We start from the raw sequence: 17,836 nt of genomic DNA, 5'->3' as shown, positions 1-17,836 counted from the left end.
CTCGCCGTGGCCCTCTGACTGGAAAGGATTCCCTTTCTGTCCGTCCTGATAAATATGGAAACTCCATCTTTATTGGGTGTATAAACATCTCTGGTCTGTACATACATTTCATACATCATAGTGCAGGGCCCAGAAGAAGGGGCAGAGGAGCCCCAGCAGCACAACAACACTCCCCCCAGTCCTACCCACTGTGCAAACTGAGACCAAGAGCCCCTGAAATGGGGGGAGAAACAGGGGGTTGGTTGCAGGGGAGGGGTCTATGCAGACACTAGAAGCAAACACTGAAGCAAACAGTCAACTGGCACGAGCAGCAAGCTGGGGCACAGGGTTGGGGAGTGGGCAGGGAAGGACACGAGGGGCCACGCCGCAGCTCTGAGCACAGCCTCAACACAACACAAGCCCTGGTGCCTTAGCCCCACCTCGGGAGCCAGGGCCAGGGTGCCTTGAGGAAGAGTGCAGACAAGGAGATGGGCACAAAGCTACAGTCCCATGCTACCACACGGCCAGCCTCTCACTCACGCAGGTGCTGAGCAACCTGTATGTGGTCAGAAAGGGAGCCAGGCTCAGCTTTCTGTGGTGCTTGAGTGTGGGGCGGAGCTGTCTCTCAAAGGAAAGAATGGAGACCCTAGATGTGATTTAGGACAGCAGCCAGTGAAAGAGAGATGGCCAAGACAGGCCCCCTAGCCCAGCCAGGGAAGACAGCAGCAACTGGGTGAAAAGAGATTTCAGGGGAATTATGTGGAAACAGGGACAGGCTGCCTCTACTCCACCCTCCGTCCAATAGCAGGTGGGCTTACATCTCCCAACTCTCACAGGGTCCAGTAAGGTAAAAGGAGATCCAGGTGCCCACAGACAAAGCAAGGGGGACCTTCCCATATATCAACACTGTTCTCCACCCATCCCTATCACCACAGGCTCAGGCCCAGGGACAGAAGGTCCAGCCTGACTGGGCCCTGAGCTGGTAGGGGAAGGGTGATGTCCTCCCAGGGCCTGATGTGAGCAATCCTAGGGAGACTGGAGGGAGGCTGCAGAAGGAGAGGGGCAGATGTGCAGGTGAAGCCTCTAGCCACTTAAGGGGTGCAGGTCTACTTTCACCTTCTCCCCACAACTGAGCATTCCAATGGTGGGAAAGAAGCCTCCAGAAGGCACAACGGCATCCTTCTTCCCAATGATCTTGCCATTCCGGGTGAAGAAAACCTGGTAGTGGAGGTGGAGAGAAGAGGGTGGACTCTGGTCTCTTCCCTGGGAATACCAGAGTGACTCAGCCCAACAACCCCAACTCCCACCATAGGCTTTAGAAGTCACTTGGGGTGATATGGGAAGTAACCACAAGAGGGCAGGTTGAGGCTAGGAGACAGATAGGAACTAGCCTGGGCTCTAAAGCTACTGTGAGCCTGAGCAACTCCAGACCCCACCCAACCCCTACCCCCACCTCTGCTCCTTGGTCCTGTTCTCACTGGTGGTCTGCCCCAGGACCCCAGAATGAGCCCACACTCACCACCACCTTCTTGCCCTCATGCTCCTGCTCTATCTCCTCTTCCTCTTCCTCCTCCTCTTCCTCCTCCTCTTCTTCACCTTCCTGGTGCAGGTACATGACATTTCGGACGTTCCGGACAGCCCGGGCAGTTGGGGACAAGATCACTGTGTCACAACTGTCATCACTGTCCCCTAGGAGACAGGAAACACAAGCTCCTGTGGTACTTACCGCCCACTGCCTTAAGCAGTCTGGCTGCTGTCCAACCTCACTCACCCTCACTGTCCAGAATGTAGTCCCGGGGGAACATGATTCCACAGCCCATAATGTCCCCTTTGTAACAGCGTGGCCCAAAGGGATCACCCACACCACTGCCATGGAAGATCTTCCCATCATCTGTTGAAGGGAGGAGAAAGGACACACTTGAAGGGACTAACTCTACAATCCTCAGGACAACACAAAGGTGAGAGACAGATGCAGGAAGGACAACCAGGTTTTAACAAGGAAAACAATGTCCATTTGATTGAACTGGTCAGAAGAAAGGGCAGGGCCCCTAGGGTGAATGAGCAAGCAGGGAAAGGAGGGAGGGAGGGGAGCCAGGCGCCGAGGCTCAGTATTCTTAGGAAACCCTACAGGAAATCTGAGCGATCTTCAGGAAGGGCACAGGGGAGACAAGTCAGAGGCCTGGAGTGTCCACTCTGGGCCCAGTTCTCCTGCCCTGTCCTGTGCCTCTGACTTTCAGGACTGAGAAAAAACAGGATGAAGAGAAAGCCTGAACAGCCTGGAAAAAGGAAGGAGAGAGGCCACATGGGAGTGCGCAGGAGAATGGGTGACTGTGCCCCGTATCCCCCCCAGTTTCCACATTAGCAGCTTCTACTCACCTGCATGGTACGCCACAGACCCTCTGCTCCAGCCAGGGTGCCTGTTCTTGGGATAATCCTACAGCAAGAAGACAAAAAGAGCTGGGTGTTGGTGGCACAAGTCTTTAATCCCAGCACTCTGAGAGGCAGAGGCAGACAGATCTCTGAGTTTGAAGCCAGCCTGGTCTATGGAGAGTTCCAGGACAGCCTCCAAAGTCACAGAGAAACCCTGTCTCAAAAAAAAAAAGTCTATGATATCACATGTGATGGAAGAAAGGGGCATCCAACTCTGTCACAACCCAGATGACTGGCAGTCCCCAGCCAGGAACAGGGACCAAGGAGGACAAGAAGGGGCTCGGCTTCAGGACCAGATGGGGTGACACTTAGGACACTATGTCATATGTCACAAGGTCTGCCCTCTAAACAGACACTTAGGACCAAGCTCTGCCTAAGCTCACAACTTTTCCTCTATAGCCCCTTGCCCAGGGTTTTCCAGTGCTTCCTGACCCATCCCAACATCCCCAAACTGACCCCACAGGGAAAAAGACAGCACTTGAGCCCACCTTCCTGGCCAGCCCCAAGGCGATGTAGCATTTCTCTCCAGGGTCCACGATCTCCACCTCGAAGTAATGGCTACGGGTGCTGAGTGGGTGCCGGGCCTGGGCCAGCCCCACGTCCACAATACTCTTGCCCTTCCCCAGATATTCCAGCAGCTGTGGAGAAAGAGCCAGAGGTCAGGGGTCAGGTGGATACTGCCCTGGACACTGGACCAGTTTTCTGAGTCTGACAGAATCCCCTGGCTGAATGGAAAGGGGTCCAAAAGGCAAAGTGGACTCTAGTTCTAGTTAGGCAGAGGACAAGGGTGGCAGAGACGATGGTTAGTGTGAGATGCCACTGTCTGGGAAGCTCACTGGGGGTCTTTAGGCTGGAATGTCCATTCTCTGGAAAGCCTGAAGCCTGCCTTCCTTCCTGGAAGAGGGAAGAGGACAAGGGGTATGCAGAAGTTAGGAGCCAACTACAGATATATGAGGGAGAGGACAGGTTCAGAGCCAATTCTGTACAGAGGAGACATAGTTTCTCAAGACCTGTTCTACTTGGCCCTAAACTGAGCCATTCAATATCGCTGGGTCAGGGAGGTACTCAAGGGAGCCAAGAACCTACAGACAGCAACCCTACCCTTCATTTTACATGGGGCAAAGGTCAAACTAAAGACAAAAGGCAGGTCTTCCAGTTTTCAACCCTCACTCAGGCAGGAGTTGGCTGTGAAGGTGAAGGGAGATGAGCACAGGCTCTGGGGCCCTTCAGTCCCACACGGTCTTCCTGCATACAACAGTGCAACAACCCCATTCTGGAAGCCTTACCTATCAGATGTCATGGTAACAGTGGAACTATGACTCAACCTCATCTCCTCTTTCACTCACCTAGTATCACCTAGGATTCCTTAATTTCCTTTTAATTAACCTAACTGCCCCTTAAAACTTTCTTCTACTATCCAAGATCTGTAGTCCTTAAAAAAAAAAAAAAAAAAAAACACTCCCTGGGGCCTCCTCCACTAATCCCTAGCAAACTTAAAACAATGGCCTCACCCCACTAACATTCCTGCCTGAACTGGCCTGCACCAGCACAAAGGCCTGGGGACATCTCCTGCAGAAGTCAGCCTGACTCATCTCCCTTCAGAGTGGACCAGAAGATCCACTCCCCTCAGCTCCAGAACCTCCAAGTCTACCTTCCTGCACTCTAAAGACAAGAGAGGACAGATGGAGAACGCCAGAGGTGCACAGGAGCCACGAGGTCCACACGCAGACCCATCATGTGTTCTGTCTGTAGCCCTTAGAGTGCTCCCCGCCTGGCTCTGCTCAGTATCTCTCCCCAGTGTTTATTAACCTCATCTATCAAACAGCCTATGATCCACTATCTCCACCCAGTACTGCAGAGCTGGATCAGGAACCCCACAGCTGCCCTTGACCCATCCTATCCAATTGGCCTCTATGTTGGAAACAGGGTGTTCTCTAGTTCCATGGCCAAAAGGCAACAGATCCAGATCCCAATCCTTGGGAAAAACCCGCCCAACCATTCCCTGGCCTCAGCCCACAGAGGGCAGTGGCTGGGGCTCTACTGACAGGGTGGGGATATTTCGTGAGGGGGCAAGAGGCCATGAGGATGACCTGCCCTGACATGGAACTTCAATCCACACCCACGGGCTCCTGAAGAGCACTGAGATAGTCTGCTGACATTCCAGCCCTAAGCAACAGGCCCTCTTCAAGAACTGAGTCATTCCATCTCAGGACTGCCACCCCATATCATAGGCTGCTCTCCTGTTCCCAGCAAGCCCTTCTGAGCCTTCAACATGGACAGGCCAAAGCACGGGGTCACTTCCCTGGCAGATCCTGACTGTTGGGAACCTGGAGGTTTGGCTTCGAGAGCCTCAGTTGTCAGGAACTGTGGGTTTGGTCCTGTAGGCTATGCCTTGGTTGCCTCTTAGTTTGAAAGACCAAGTTCAAACCCTAACTAGTATTGCTTAGCTGCCATCAAGCTTGAACATTGTATACTCATTGTATATTCATCTAAGAAAAAAAGCCTTAATGTCTTCATCAGTAAAATGGGGATAAAATACTACTTGTAGCTTCAAAAACAGTAAAAAGACAAGGTGAAGTGAGTGACCAGGGCATCAACGGAGCCTGCCAAACTCAGTTGATGGAAATGCACATTTTGTCAGGAAATGGGAACTGGTTATAGTACAGCTACCAACCACAATGGACATGACCGTTCAGCCTGTACTCCCCACTAGAGCAACAAAGAACCCCAAGGCCAACCACGATGGATATTTGTGGTGCTGGGTATCAAACCCAGGAACTGCACCATGAGAGTTCTACCACTAAGATAGCTACAGCCCCAATTATCCCCCTGTGCTGAGGGTAGAGGGAATCCTTTCCATAAACGCAAGTACACCACCACCACCACCAGTCCCCCGTTACAGGGGACTGCAGACCATCACCCATCCCCTATTACAGGGGACTGCAGACTGAGTACTTAGTTGGAGTTACAGATCCGAATTGTCTGCACTCCAAGCACTCCTCACTCTTCTCTTTTGTTGATTCCCACACTCTCACTGCTGGCCAGAAGACACTAACTCTCAACAGGAGCAAGCCTGGAGGGCCCAGAAGTAGCTGAAACAGGAATCAAGTACAAGCTCCCAGCTCAGGCTGTAACACAGCCTCCTCCTGGGTCTAGGGAGGACCTTCTCCTTTTGTGTACCAAAGCTGCCACTGTAAGGAGTGTCAAGAGCCATAGGCAGTGAACATAGACAAGATTAGTCTAATGCAAATGTACAGACAACTCCTATAACCCTCTCCACACATGATCTCACTCTGGAGGCCCTAGGGACAACAGCAGTTCTTCAACATCTTCAGCTCTCTGGGGCAATGGAAGCTAGGACATCTTTAAAAGGAGGGAAAACTGAGGCTTCAGACAGTAGGGAAAAAACTCACTCAAAAAAGAGCTACAACTGGGGCTGAAGATCTAGATGGCTCAGTGTTAAAAAGCACTTACTGCTCTTCCAGAAGACGGAGGTTTGGTTCCTAGAAACTACATGTTAGTTCACAACCACCTGTAACTACAGTTCAAGGGAATCCATTGCCTTGTATGACCTCCAAAGGCAGCAGACACACATGGTACACAATATACATGCAGGCAAAACACCAAGAAAGGCAAACAGGCAGGCAGGCAGGTTGATTGGAACTGTAGCTCAGGTGGCAGTATCTGCCTAGCATTCATGAAGTCCTGGGTTCACTCCCTAGCCATCATATAAAGCAGGTATGCTGATGATCCCAGCACTCAGGAGGTAGAGGCAGGAGACAAGTCAAGGCCGGCTTCAGCTATATAGCATGTTCAAGGTCAGCCTGGGTTACATGAGATGCTGCCTCCAGAAAAGAAAAAAGGAAGAACAAGGACTACTCCTGACCAACAAAACACTGCATGCAGTATGCTGCAGAGCACCAGCTGACTCCTCTTGTGTTAGCATTGACTGGAAGCTGTAGCTTCCTGTCAGTGCCCAATACCATTGCCTTGGTACTAGATCAAAATTCAAAAATCTACTTTTCCCCCTTTGTAGTACTAGGGATTAAATGAACTGAGGGCTTCATGCATGCAAGGCAAGTGTTTGACCACTGAGCTACCTCAAAATTCAAAACCTGAAGTACAGCCTAGCAGGGTGACAAATGCTTTTAATCTCAGCATTCAGGAGACTGAGGTTGGAAGAACCTTGTGAGTTCAAAGCCACCCTGGTCTACACTGAGTTCCAGGCTAGCCAGGGTTACAAAGTGAGACCCTGTCTAATAATAATAACAATAATAATAAAATTTGGACTATTGATGAATCTTAAGTTAGGGACCATCAGTATTAAACTGTCAAAAAGACCACATATAAGTCAAGGAATGACTATCTGGGCCTACTTTTCGTTTTCATTGGCTATTTGACAATCTGAGCAAGTCCCTTGGCTCTTCTCTGGGACTGTTCTTTACATAAGAGGATGTTTGGAAATGTGAGTGCATATGCTGGGCATCATAATATTGTTAATAACTTGTGTTTGGATGCTAAAGATGCTAATTGTCCTGCACATGAAAAACTGTCCTGGGCTGGCAAGATGACTCAGCAGGTGAAGAGATTTACTGCCAAGCCTGATGACCTGAGTTGGACCCCCAGGACCCACATGGTGGTAAAGAAAATTATTCCTGCAAATTAAGTTCTGATCTCCATATGCATGCCAAGTACACACACACACACACACACACACACACACATGAATGAATAAATATTAAAAAAAAAACTGTCCCAACTGAAATACTACTATGTCCTTCTGAAAAACTTTAGATTAGTTCAGATTTGAGGCCTTCCCAAATCTCCATGATTCTGGGGCACCCTACTGAGACCACCTTCCATGCAGAAAAAGGCCTTGGGTCCAAGAGCTGGTCCCCAACAGCAAGTGATATAAAAAAAAACAAGGGCAAAGAATGAAAATATATGCTAGTCATCTTTAGAGGGATGAACTCTCCTTCCAGGACAACACAGCTCTGATCAGAAACATAGAAGATGAAAGAAATTGGGTAAGTTATCTTCATTTGAAAGATGGGACAACTGGCAACCCTAGGGCTGGAGAGATGGCTAAGGGGGTAAAGGCACTTACTGCCAATTGACCACTAAAGTCCGGTTTCTGGAACCCACATGATAGAGGGAGAAAACCAGCTCCCATGTTTGTCTTTTAACCTCCACATGCATGGGTGTATGCATGCACGAATACACACACACACACACACACACACACACACACACACACTTAAACAAGTAAATGTAATAACAGATACACCACAGAGGCTGAGGTAGGAGGACTACCCAAAGTTCAAGGCCAGCCTGAGCTAAATAGTGAGTTCCAGGGCAGACTGACTACAGTATGAGACTGTCTCAAAACAAAGAGCTGTCCAAATCCACTGCAGAGGAGCCTGCGCTTACGGAACAGTGGATTTACCCTGCCAGCAGTCCTAAACTGAGGTGAGAGTTTAAAAACAGCCAAACAAACTCTACAGCTACACTTAACGGAAAAAAGTTCCTAAATGAGTGAACTGAGGATGCTGAGGGGAGGGAAGGAAGGAAGGCTATTTATAATGTCTACAAGATTCCACCTCGATTAGAAAAGATGCCTGGGAGGGGCTGGGAGTAGAGTGGGGACAGGTCCAGGCAGGGAAAGGATGCCAGGAAAACATGTGAGGAGCGGTCAGAGATGAGAGCTGGAACATGGCTCTGGCTCAGATCCAAGTTCAACTCTGTGGATGTTGTCAAAACGATGGCAGAAGGGGGAGAAAAAAGCAGTGAATCAGGGAGTGAACATCAGAGGCCTCGGCTCACAATCACCTCAGCCCTCAGACCCCTGGGCCAGAGAGAAGCAGGTCATCAGAACAACAGGAGGGTGCACAGTCTGCCATGTTCTCTGAGTTCAATTTACCTTGAGCTCCACAAGGAAAGGCCTTGTTCAGAACCCACTTTCACCCCGCAACAGCTTCTGTTTTCCTATCTCAGGCTAATTTGAAAACAGCCTGAGTTGAGGTGAGAAAGCCAAAGGCCAGGATGGGAGGAAGAAGGCAGCAGAGAATTATTCTAAGTAGGAGGATTGAACGTCTAGCTATGATCCCCAAAACTGGGTCTGCATACAGGCCTGTAATCTCTACTACTTGGAAGGCAGAGACATGTAGATTCTAAGTTCAAGACCTGCCTAGGTTTAGAGAGACTGAGTTCAGATACCAGCCAGGGCAGCTTAGTTAAGAAGACCTATCTCAGCCGGGCGTTGGTGGAGCACGCCTTTAATTCCCAGCACTCAGGAGGCAGAGGCAGGCGGATCTCTGTGAGTTCAAGTCCAGCCTGGTCTACAGAGTGAGTTCCAGGACAGGCTCCAAAACAATACAGAGAAACCCTGTCTCGAAAAAAAAAAAAACAAAAAAAAACAAAAACAAAAAAAGAAGACCTATCTCAAAAAGATAATAAAAGAGCTACAGATACATACAGTTCAATGGGACAAGACTTGTTTAGCATGTGCAGTGTTCTATGTTCAATAACCAGCAATACACACACACACACACATGCCCCTACCACCACCACCCACAACAACAACAACAACAACAAAACCCAACTGTTGTGGTATAATCTTTTTGTATGCTATGAAAATGTGTCTCTGTCAAGGCACCTTCTGACTGGTTTAGTAAAGAGATGAATGGCCAATAGCTAGGCAGGAGAGGATAGGAGGGACCTCCAGGCAGAGAAAGGAACTATCTCTGGAGTTCAAAGATGATGGAATCAGAGAGGTAGAAATTCACCAGTGAGATGTGAATGTACAGTATGGAAGAGAAGTAACAAGCCACATGGCAGAATGTAGATTAATATAAATAGGTTAATTTAAGTTTTATGAACTAGCAGGGAACAGGAAGCCTAAGCTAAGGCCAAGCCTTCATAATTAGTAAGTTTCCATTTCATTATTTGGAAGAGAAGGTCTAACTACCCCAAACTCTTAGCATCTTCTCCAATATTTGTTCCTCAGTTCTTTTTTTTTTTTTTTTTTTTTTTTTTTTTTTTGGTTTTACGAGACAGGGTTTCTCTGTATTTGTTCCTCAGTTCTATGACTAGAGAGTCCAGTTGAGTTGAATCAAGCCAAAATGGAAGCATAAGAAGTGGGTTTCCAAATCAATTCTCAAACACTGAAGAAAGAGAACCCCCCAAATGAGAGCTTCTACTTATTCTGGGAATCAACAACCAATCTGAGTTCCCAAATGAAGGGGAAAGAAGGAAGAGAATTACGCCCAGAACACAGGTTTAGAATCCAAGAACTATGTCAAGGAGGCCTCAGGTTATTCTACCCAAACTTCCACTTCCCAAAGTCACACAAAAGCCTCTGTCCTGGGTGCAGTGGTGCAAGACTGACACTCAAGAGACTAAGGTGGGCAGAATGCAAATTCAAGGCCAAGCAACATTCCTGAGATATCTCAAGATAAAGAAAAGAAAGAACCAGGCATGTTGACATGCCTTTAATCAAAGCACTCGGGAGGCAGAGGCAGGTGGATCTCTGTAAATTCCAGGTCAGCCAGGGCTACAGCATGAGATCTTGTCTCAAAGAAAGAATGGAGTGAGGGAGAGCAACACTCTTCCTCCTCCTCACTCTAAGCAACACTGATGTGCTGCATGCCCACGTGTTCTGTCCAGCCCATTTACCCTCATTGCCCTTTACTTACAGTCCCACAGACTCTGACATCATGCAGTCGGCCCCATTCATCTTCATAACTGTCCACCATCATGACGCTGTCATCCTCACGGCCCAGCTCAGCGTTGAGGTGCAGCCTTACCTCCTCACCCAGGGAATGCATACCAACTGCTGGGAAGAGCCCATCTGGGGACATGGGCATGATGGTGGAGCCCACCTGCAGCACAAGGAGAGAGAAGGGAACTAACTGCCATGTGGTTCGCTTTCCCATAGTTCATCCAGTTCTCACAAGGGCACTTCCAAGATGATGCAACCAACAATTATCATATACACATTCACAGATATAAAAAAACAGAGTTTAACAACTGTTAATTACTCCTTGCCAAGCACATTACATGGAGCTAGAAGTCAAGCCTCAGTCTCCAGACTCGCAGCCAAGTACTCTGCAAACACCTGTGTAATTGTCACAGCAACACCAACGCACATCTGCTAAGTCTGCAAAGGGAGTCAACCTCTTGCCTGTCTTGAGAAGCAATCTTCCCCCACCAGAATGGAAGGAAGGAAGAAAAGGGAGACAGTTACATGTCTCTCCATCTCTTGCCAAAGTCACCATCTCTGAAGAGAAAGGATTCTCGGAGTGAAAGAAAGAAAAGAAAACCAAAGGACATATTGCCCCCAAAGTTCAAACCAACCCAAAGTCCTGCAGCTGACACAGCACAGATGCCCTGGAACTAGAGTTACAGACAGTTGTGATATGCCATGTGGGAGCTGAGAATTGAGCCTGGGTCCTCCGCAGTGCTCTTAACCACTGAGCCTTCTCTTCAACCCCACTTTTTACATTTTTATTGTTCGAGAATTTTATACATGCATATTATGTGCTTTGATCAAACCTACCCCCATTCCCTCCCCTCCAATTTCTTCCCTACCACACCCCCAACCAACTCCTAACTTCATGTATTTTTTTAAACCCACTGAGTTTATCGTTGCCTATATGTACAAGGGTGTAGAGTCATCTATTGGAGCATGAGTAGCCTCTGAGGGCCACATCCCTAAAAGAAAACTTTTTTTTTTGGTTTTTTTTCAAGACAGGGTTTCTCTGTATTGTTTTGGAGACTTCCTGGAACTCACTCTGTAGACCAGGGTAGCCTTGAACTCACAGAGATCCACCTGCCTCTGCCTCCCGAGTGCTGGGAATAAAGGCATGCGCCACCAACGCCCAGCTAAAGAAAACTTTTTTTAAAGATGCTGCCTTATGAAAAAAAAAAAAAAAGATACTGCCTTATGTAACCCAAACTGTCCTTGAACTCACTCTGTAGCAAGAATGATTTGGAACTCCTGATCCTCCTGCCTCCACCTCCTGAGTGCCCCAGGCACCCTGTTTATGTGGTGCTGGGAAATGAATCCAGAGCTTCGAGCATGCTAATCAAACACTACCACCTGAGCTACATTCACAAACTCCTTCCCTCCTTTTGTTTGTTCAAAGCCTTCCTCCAAATCATGTTTCTGCCCCTACAGGGAAGTGTCTACACACACACACACACACACACACACACACACACACACACAGAACTGCCTGAGGCTAGACAGGCAATGGGAACAAAACCATCAGACTCTCCATGGTCACTCTCACAGATCCTCAGGCAGAGTAAAGTCACTGAACCCTCTAAGACAGGGTTTCCCACTCACCCGTTTCCCATTTTTGGTAAAGAAGATCTGGGCAGTCTGCACATCAAAGGACACAGGCTCAATGCCACAGCCAATCCGGTCCCCAGAATTGCACTTGGAGCCAAACTGGCGGCCCTTGGCTCGGCCATTGTACAGTCTATGGAGAGAGGGCACAAGACAGAGAACTATGGTACCTGCTCTTACTCCTCCACTCTTGATAGCATCCACCTGTGTCCTGGTATTTGGGTCACCCTCTCTGACACCCACACACCTGCAAGGGTGCCTCACCTAATTAAGCTTATGAAAAAAACCCAAGAAAGGAAGTAGTGGAGAAAACCATTCAGAGGTGGCTTATCCTCCACATCTAGACTTCAACTCCACAGCAAAGGACTACTCACTTGCCATCATCAGCATGGTAGGCTACAGAGTCAGGCAACCAGCCAGGCTGGTGATCCAAGCTGTAGTACTGAGGGACCAGCCCCACAGCAATGGTGCCCCGGACACCACTGTCCACAATAGATACCTGGAGGGAAGAGAGCAGGATACAGTTCACAGTTCACAGGGACAGAAAACTGAATGAACTTTTGGAGTGATCAAAGGTGGGTTTATGCTCAAAGAGACCTGGGGGATGAAGAGGGTAGGACCTGCCAGGGAGAACAGGGAGGGCAGAGGCCCCTTTCTTGTGATTACTTAGGCAATCATTCTTGAGCCTTAGTTGGGCATGATGGCTCACATCCTTAATCCCAGCACTCCAGAGGCAGAGACAGGTGATAGTTCCAGGCCAATCTGGTCTACATAGATATGCAGAGTCCCAGGGCAACCAGGGCTGCACAGGGAGATCCTGTCTCAAAAGAGAAAAAAGAAGAAGAAGGGACAGGGAGCTTGAGAGCTGACTCAGCAGTTATGAGTCCATACTGACCTAAGTTTGGTCCCCATGATCCACATCGGGTGGTTCACAACCACCAGTAACCCCAGCTCCTTGCTGCCCTGACACTTTTAACGTGTAGCCTCTATGAGCACTACACTCACTGCACATACCCACACTGGGCATTTATAATTATTAATAACAACAATAATAGTAAAAAGTTAGGCACAGAATCAATTCTGGGCATCTATTAGGGTAGCAGTTCTCAGGGATCAAGTGACCCTTTCACAGGGGTCACCTAAGACCATCAGAAAACACAGATATTTATATTACAATTTAAACAGTAGCAAAATTACAGCTATGAAGTAGCAATGAAAATAATTTTATGGTTAAGGGTCACCACAGCATGAGGAACTGTATTAAAAGGTAGCTGAGAACCACTGTAGTAGGAGCTAGGAAAATGAGATATGGGTCAAAGATCAAGATTCAGGCTGTCCTACACCCTTCTTCCAAAAGAAAACTGATGGAAATTTTAAAAGGCCAGGTCATACATTCAGGAGATGAACTCCTTGGAGAATGACGTATTCACTCCTCATCGCCAACCCCATCACCATACCCCGGCTCCCCAACTCTGCCCAAATACTGCTTGATCACCTCAAAATAATTGCTGTCCTTGGTCAGGGGTCGAGACGCCACATAGCAGCCAACTTCACCAGAATTTCCATGGTAACTAAAGGAATATGGAAAAATTCTATGAGCAGGCAAGCCCAGGGGTTGGGAGGAAGCCCTAACACTCCAAACCCCAACCTTGTGAGGGCCAGCACAGTGAACTCATCAAGGCATACTTCATAAAATCAGCATATAGTCAGGCATGGCAGCACACACATTTAATCCCAGCACTTGGGAAGCTGTAGTAGGAGGCTTTCTGAGTTCGAGGTCAGCCTGGTCTACAGAGTGAGTTCCAGGACAGCCAGGACTACACAGAGAAACCATGTTTTGGGAAACGAGAGAAAGAGAAAGAAAGAGAGAGAATGAGGGAAGGGAGGGAGGGAGAAAATCTGTGTGCGCACACACACATAAGGTACTTAAGGTCACCCACTCTTCTCACTGTGTCTAGCCAAGGTCCAATCCACACTAGATCAATACCGTCTAGCTTCTTCATTTGGAATGTACAGCCTCCCTTAATAGTGTTTTAGGGGGTCCCACAGTCTTATCTAACATCAATCCCTCCCTCGTGTTGTAACTTTGGCCTTGCCTTCAGCCCTGTCCTCAGTGGACCTAGAGAACAGGACTTCAGACTCAATCCCCATGTTTCATCTTTCTTCCCCTCTGGCTAAATAATGCTACTTCCTTTCTCCTTTAGATGATAACTGTGCAAGAGGCAGGGAGGAGTCAGGGAAGGTTCAAGACAAAAGAGAAACATACACACCAAAGAGCTAGAAAGACACAGAGTGGGTGATTATAGAACTGGCACTCCCCAGGCACTCCCTGCTGAACCCAGTCTTTGAAATACTGACACAAGGGGACTCAGACCACACAGATTCACTGTCATGGCAGCCTCCTACACCTGCCATGGGAACTTCCAAATCAGAACAGCCTTTCTGGATCCTTTCCTTCACAGATCAGAAGATGGTGAGCCAAATGGCTGAGGTGGTACATGCCTGTAACCCCAGCTTTTGGGAAGCTGAGAAGGAGGACTGCAAGTTTTAGGACAGCCTGCCCGCCTCAAAAGCAAAACAAAACACAGACTAGTGTGTATAAAGCACTTGCCTAATAACTAGAATCAGATCCCTAGGTCCCACCTGATCTAAGATCAACCTCCTCAAGTTGCTCTTCAACGACCATGCCCCAATACACTAAATAAATAAATAAATAAATAAATAAATAAATAAAGCAACCTGAGTGATCCCATGGCAAGAGGCAGAAAGGAATGCACAAGGGCCAACAGGGTACACCTCACAGTGTAGCATATACAGTATCCTGGTTAAGACCAGGAAAGGACTGGACAAGGACAATGAGGAACCATTTCCCTACACTCACCTCAAAGTGTCACCATCCACAAGGATATGTTTGAACCTCTCCTGATATCGGAAAGCCCGGACCTCTCGAATCTCCCGAATCCTCCTTCTCCAATTCAGAAACCGGTAGTGCAAGTTGAGGTCATCCATCTTGTTCATGAGAACAAACCTATGAGAAGAGAAATGACTGAGAAGGAAGTGGGGCTCAGCACAGAGTACCTCAAGCCTGCTCAATCTTGGATGTGCACAGTGTTCCAGACTTGAGGCTAGATGTCCAGATGCATCTCAATGACTCCAGCCTCAGCCACTCAGTCAAAAGATATGCACTGTCACCGAAGCTAGGAACAAAGCTATACGCAAGATAGATGGGATCCATGATCTCATAGAGTCTCCAGTCTCATTGGGCATAAGGAAGCATAGCAGATAATGAGCAGCACAAATGGACATTTTAGTTATTGGAAGCAAAAAAACAAAACATGGAGATGTAACAGTGGACAAGGACAGTCTCAGAGGTACAGCATGTTATCTGAACAGAGGCAGGCAATATGAGAGTACAGCAAAAACCATTCCAGGCAGAGGAACAGTCATGGAACAGGTCCTTGGGTAGAAGAAGGGTTGATGGTAGAGAAAGACAGAAGGTCAGAGGGGCTGGAACACAGGGAAGGTGAGTAAGAATAGGATAGGCAAGAGGCTATCCTGTCAGGGGTTTACACTTTATTTCAAGGGTAGTGAGAAACCTCTATGGAATTTTAAGCAAGAAATGGTATGATTTTAAAATATATCAAATCTTGCTGGGTATGGTGCTACTAGTCTTTAATCCTGGCAATGTTTAAACTTTTTTATTATATTTATGTGTATGGGTGTTTTCCTGCATGTATGTCTGCCCATACTATATATGCCTGGTGTCTTTAGAGACCAGAAGAGAACATCAGATCCCCTAGAACTGTAGTTACAGACACTTGTGTGTTACCCATGTGGGTGCTGGGAACTGAACCCTGGATCCTCTGGGAGAGAAGCCAGTGCTTTTTCTTAGGGGGGGGTAGTTCGGTAGTTCAAAACAGGGTTTCTCTGTGTAGCCCTCCTGTCCTGAACCTCACACTGTAGACCAGGCTGGCCTTAAACTCAGAGAGCTACCTGCTTCTGTCTCCCAAATTCTGGGACTAAAGGTGTACACAGCCACTACTACCCAGCATGAAACCAGTGCTTTTTTGCTTGTTTTGTTTTTGAGACAAGGTGTCTCCATTTAGTCCTGGCTGTCCTGGAACTCACTCTGAAAACCAGGCTGGCCTCAAATTCACAGAGATCTGCCTGCCTCTGCCTCCCAAATGCTAGAAAAGCATGTGCCACCACAACCTGGCAAGCCAGTGCTCTTAACCACAAGCCATCTCTCCTTCTCATAATACCAGCACTTTTGTTTTGTTTTTGTGACAGGGTTTCTCTGTGTAGCCCTGGCTGTCCTGGAATTCACTCTGTAGACCTGGCTGGCTTCCAACTTGCAGATATCTCTCTGCCTCTGCCTCCTGAGTGCTGGGATTAAAGTCATGTGCCACCAGCACCTGGCAATCGTTTCTAACACTTTTAATCCCAGGCAGAGGCAAACAGATCTCTGAGTTCTAGAGCAGCCTGGTCTATATAGCATGTGCCAGGCCAGCCAAAGCTACAGAGTGAGGCTTTGTCTCAAACAAAAGAAAAAAGAACTTATCAGATCTTAACTCTCATTCCCAACTGTAATTGTGACAGCAGTTTAGGGGATGGCAGCCACCAAAATGGTAGCAATGGAGGAGAAAAGGAATGGGGACTCTCTTGGCATTTAGACAACCCTCAAGGCAAATGAATGACGGAATAAAATTTTCCAGAGAGTCAAAAGTGGGAAAACGATGAAGAAATCTTTTCTTTCCATTCCCCAAACACCTGACACAGTACCCCCTCCTCCCGTCTGCCCCCAAACACACACAGTAGGCGCTTAGCAATCCTAGGCTAAGCTGAGTTCGATTCAAGTGCGCACACCAGGACTCTTCTGAAGGAGCCACAGACCACCACATGCTCCAGACGAAGGCACCTGTGGCACTGCACCAGCATGCCCCTCCTGGGCCCTGGTCCAGGACTTGAACCCGGGCAGAAGCTGGAGCCCCAGACTTGAAGACACCTGATCTTCGAGAATCCGACAGCCTCAGCACCGACCAGCAGCAGCACCCGCGCTGGGTCCCGGCGCTGCCTCAGCACCGTCGGGTCACTCAGATGAGACCCAGGGGCCAGCCGGCCTTCACCTGTCAATGCGGCTACGCCCGGTCTCCACAGGCCCCGCACTAGGGGAGGGTGCGCGCCAGGAGGACCACTAGTGACCAGAACCCCAGGCCCCGCCCCTGAGCCCGGAGCCGTCTTCCAGGACCCCCGCCTCGAGCTCTGCAGAGACCGAGGCCTCCGGGACCCCGCCCCCGATCCCCGCCTACCGGGGCCGCCGCGTCCTCCTCATCCATAGGCCTCTCAGCTCCGCGCTGTAGCTCTTCGGCCGCCGCCACCACACACATCCGGGTCCCCGCCCTTCCTATGCTCCGCGAGGCCCGCCCCCTATGCCGGATCTGCCCAATAGTCAGCGGTCTTTGTAGACGGGCATCCACATCAGCCAATCACAGGGCTCGGGCGGTGTGGGGCGCGGCCCGGTGAGCCGGCTACCTAATACTCGGCGGCGTCTGAGGAACCTTGGTGTTGGGAGGGTGGGGGAGGCGACGTGGCGACACGAACGCCACCGTGGGCGCCAGGAGCTCGGGGAGGCGGTCAAGGGGCGGCTCCCTTGAGGCGGAGCGGGTCACTGTGCACGCGCCAGCGTCACCGTAGTATAGCAAGGAGTGACGCTAAAAGCCTTACTGGAACGTCCTTATGATCCACGTAACAGCCTTGGGGGGGGGGGAAATAAATCTTAAAATTATCTCCTTTTTACGCTTGAGGAACCAGAGGCCGAGCTCCACAGCGGTCGCACTCAGCCGATTCCTTATGTTTTCTTCTCTCCAGAGCACCACTTTGCACCACATTCGCTCATTCCAGGAAGGACGTTCCAGAACAGGAGAGAACTTCAGATGCAAAAAGCACAGTGAGATGATAGCCAATGCTGTTTGGGAACAGAGGGCTTGGAAGGAAAGTTAGGTCAGGTCAGAATATCCTGCCCTTGGGAAGAATTGGGCGTGACGTCCATGTCTTGCCCCAAGACTGAATACTCTC

The 17,836-nt window shown here is 49.0% G+C and overlaps 1 protein-coding gene across 2 annotated transcripts; it reads right to left on the bottom strand.

Moving 5' to 3' along the window:
* Positions 1 to 49: 49 nt before the first annotated feature.
* On the bottom strand, positions 50 to 17,201 carry Spryd3 (SPRY domain containing 3). 2 transcript variants are annotated; one of them, XM_040753755.1, is made up of 12 exons: positions 17,071 to 17,201; positions 14,643 to 14,789; positions 13,257 to 13,332; positions 12,471 to 12,578; positions 12,136 to 12,260; positions 11,759 to 11,894; positions 10,104 to 10,289; positions 2,898 to 3,047; positions 2,356 to 2,413; positions 1,751 to 1,870; positions 1,499 to 1,668; positions 50 to 1,197 (listed from the first exon to the last, which is right to left on the bottom strand). In XM_040753755.1, the coding sequence occupies exons 1-12, from the start codon at positions 17,091 to 17,093 to the stop codon at positions 1,063 to 1,065; spliced, it is 1,434 nt and encodes a 477-aa protein (XP_040609689.1). In that variant the 5' UTR covers positions 17,094 to 17,201; the 3' UTR covers positions 50 to 1,062. The 2 variants fall into 2 exon arrangements, with proteins under 2 accessions (XP_040609689.1, XP_005067351.1); XM_005067294.4 differs by lacking the exon at positions 12,471 to 12,578 and having other exon boundaries at positions 17,071 to 17,200.
* Positions 17,202 to 17,836: the final 635 nt, after the last annotated feature.

This window comes from Mesocricetus auratus, unplaced genomic scaffold (assembly GCF_017639785.1).
Source record: "Mesocricetus auratus isolate SY011 unplaced genomic scaffold, BCM_Maur_2.0 Super-Scaffold_100010, whole genome shotgun sequence".
Taxonomy (NCBI): domain Eukaryota; kingdom Metazoa; phylum Chordata; class Mammalia; order Rodentia; family Cricetidae; genus Mesocricetus; species Mesocricetus auratus.
The sequence above is the reverse complement of the archived record's forward strand: the minus strand, read 5'-3'. Positions and strand labels throughout refer to the sequence as shown.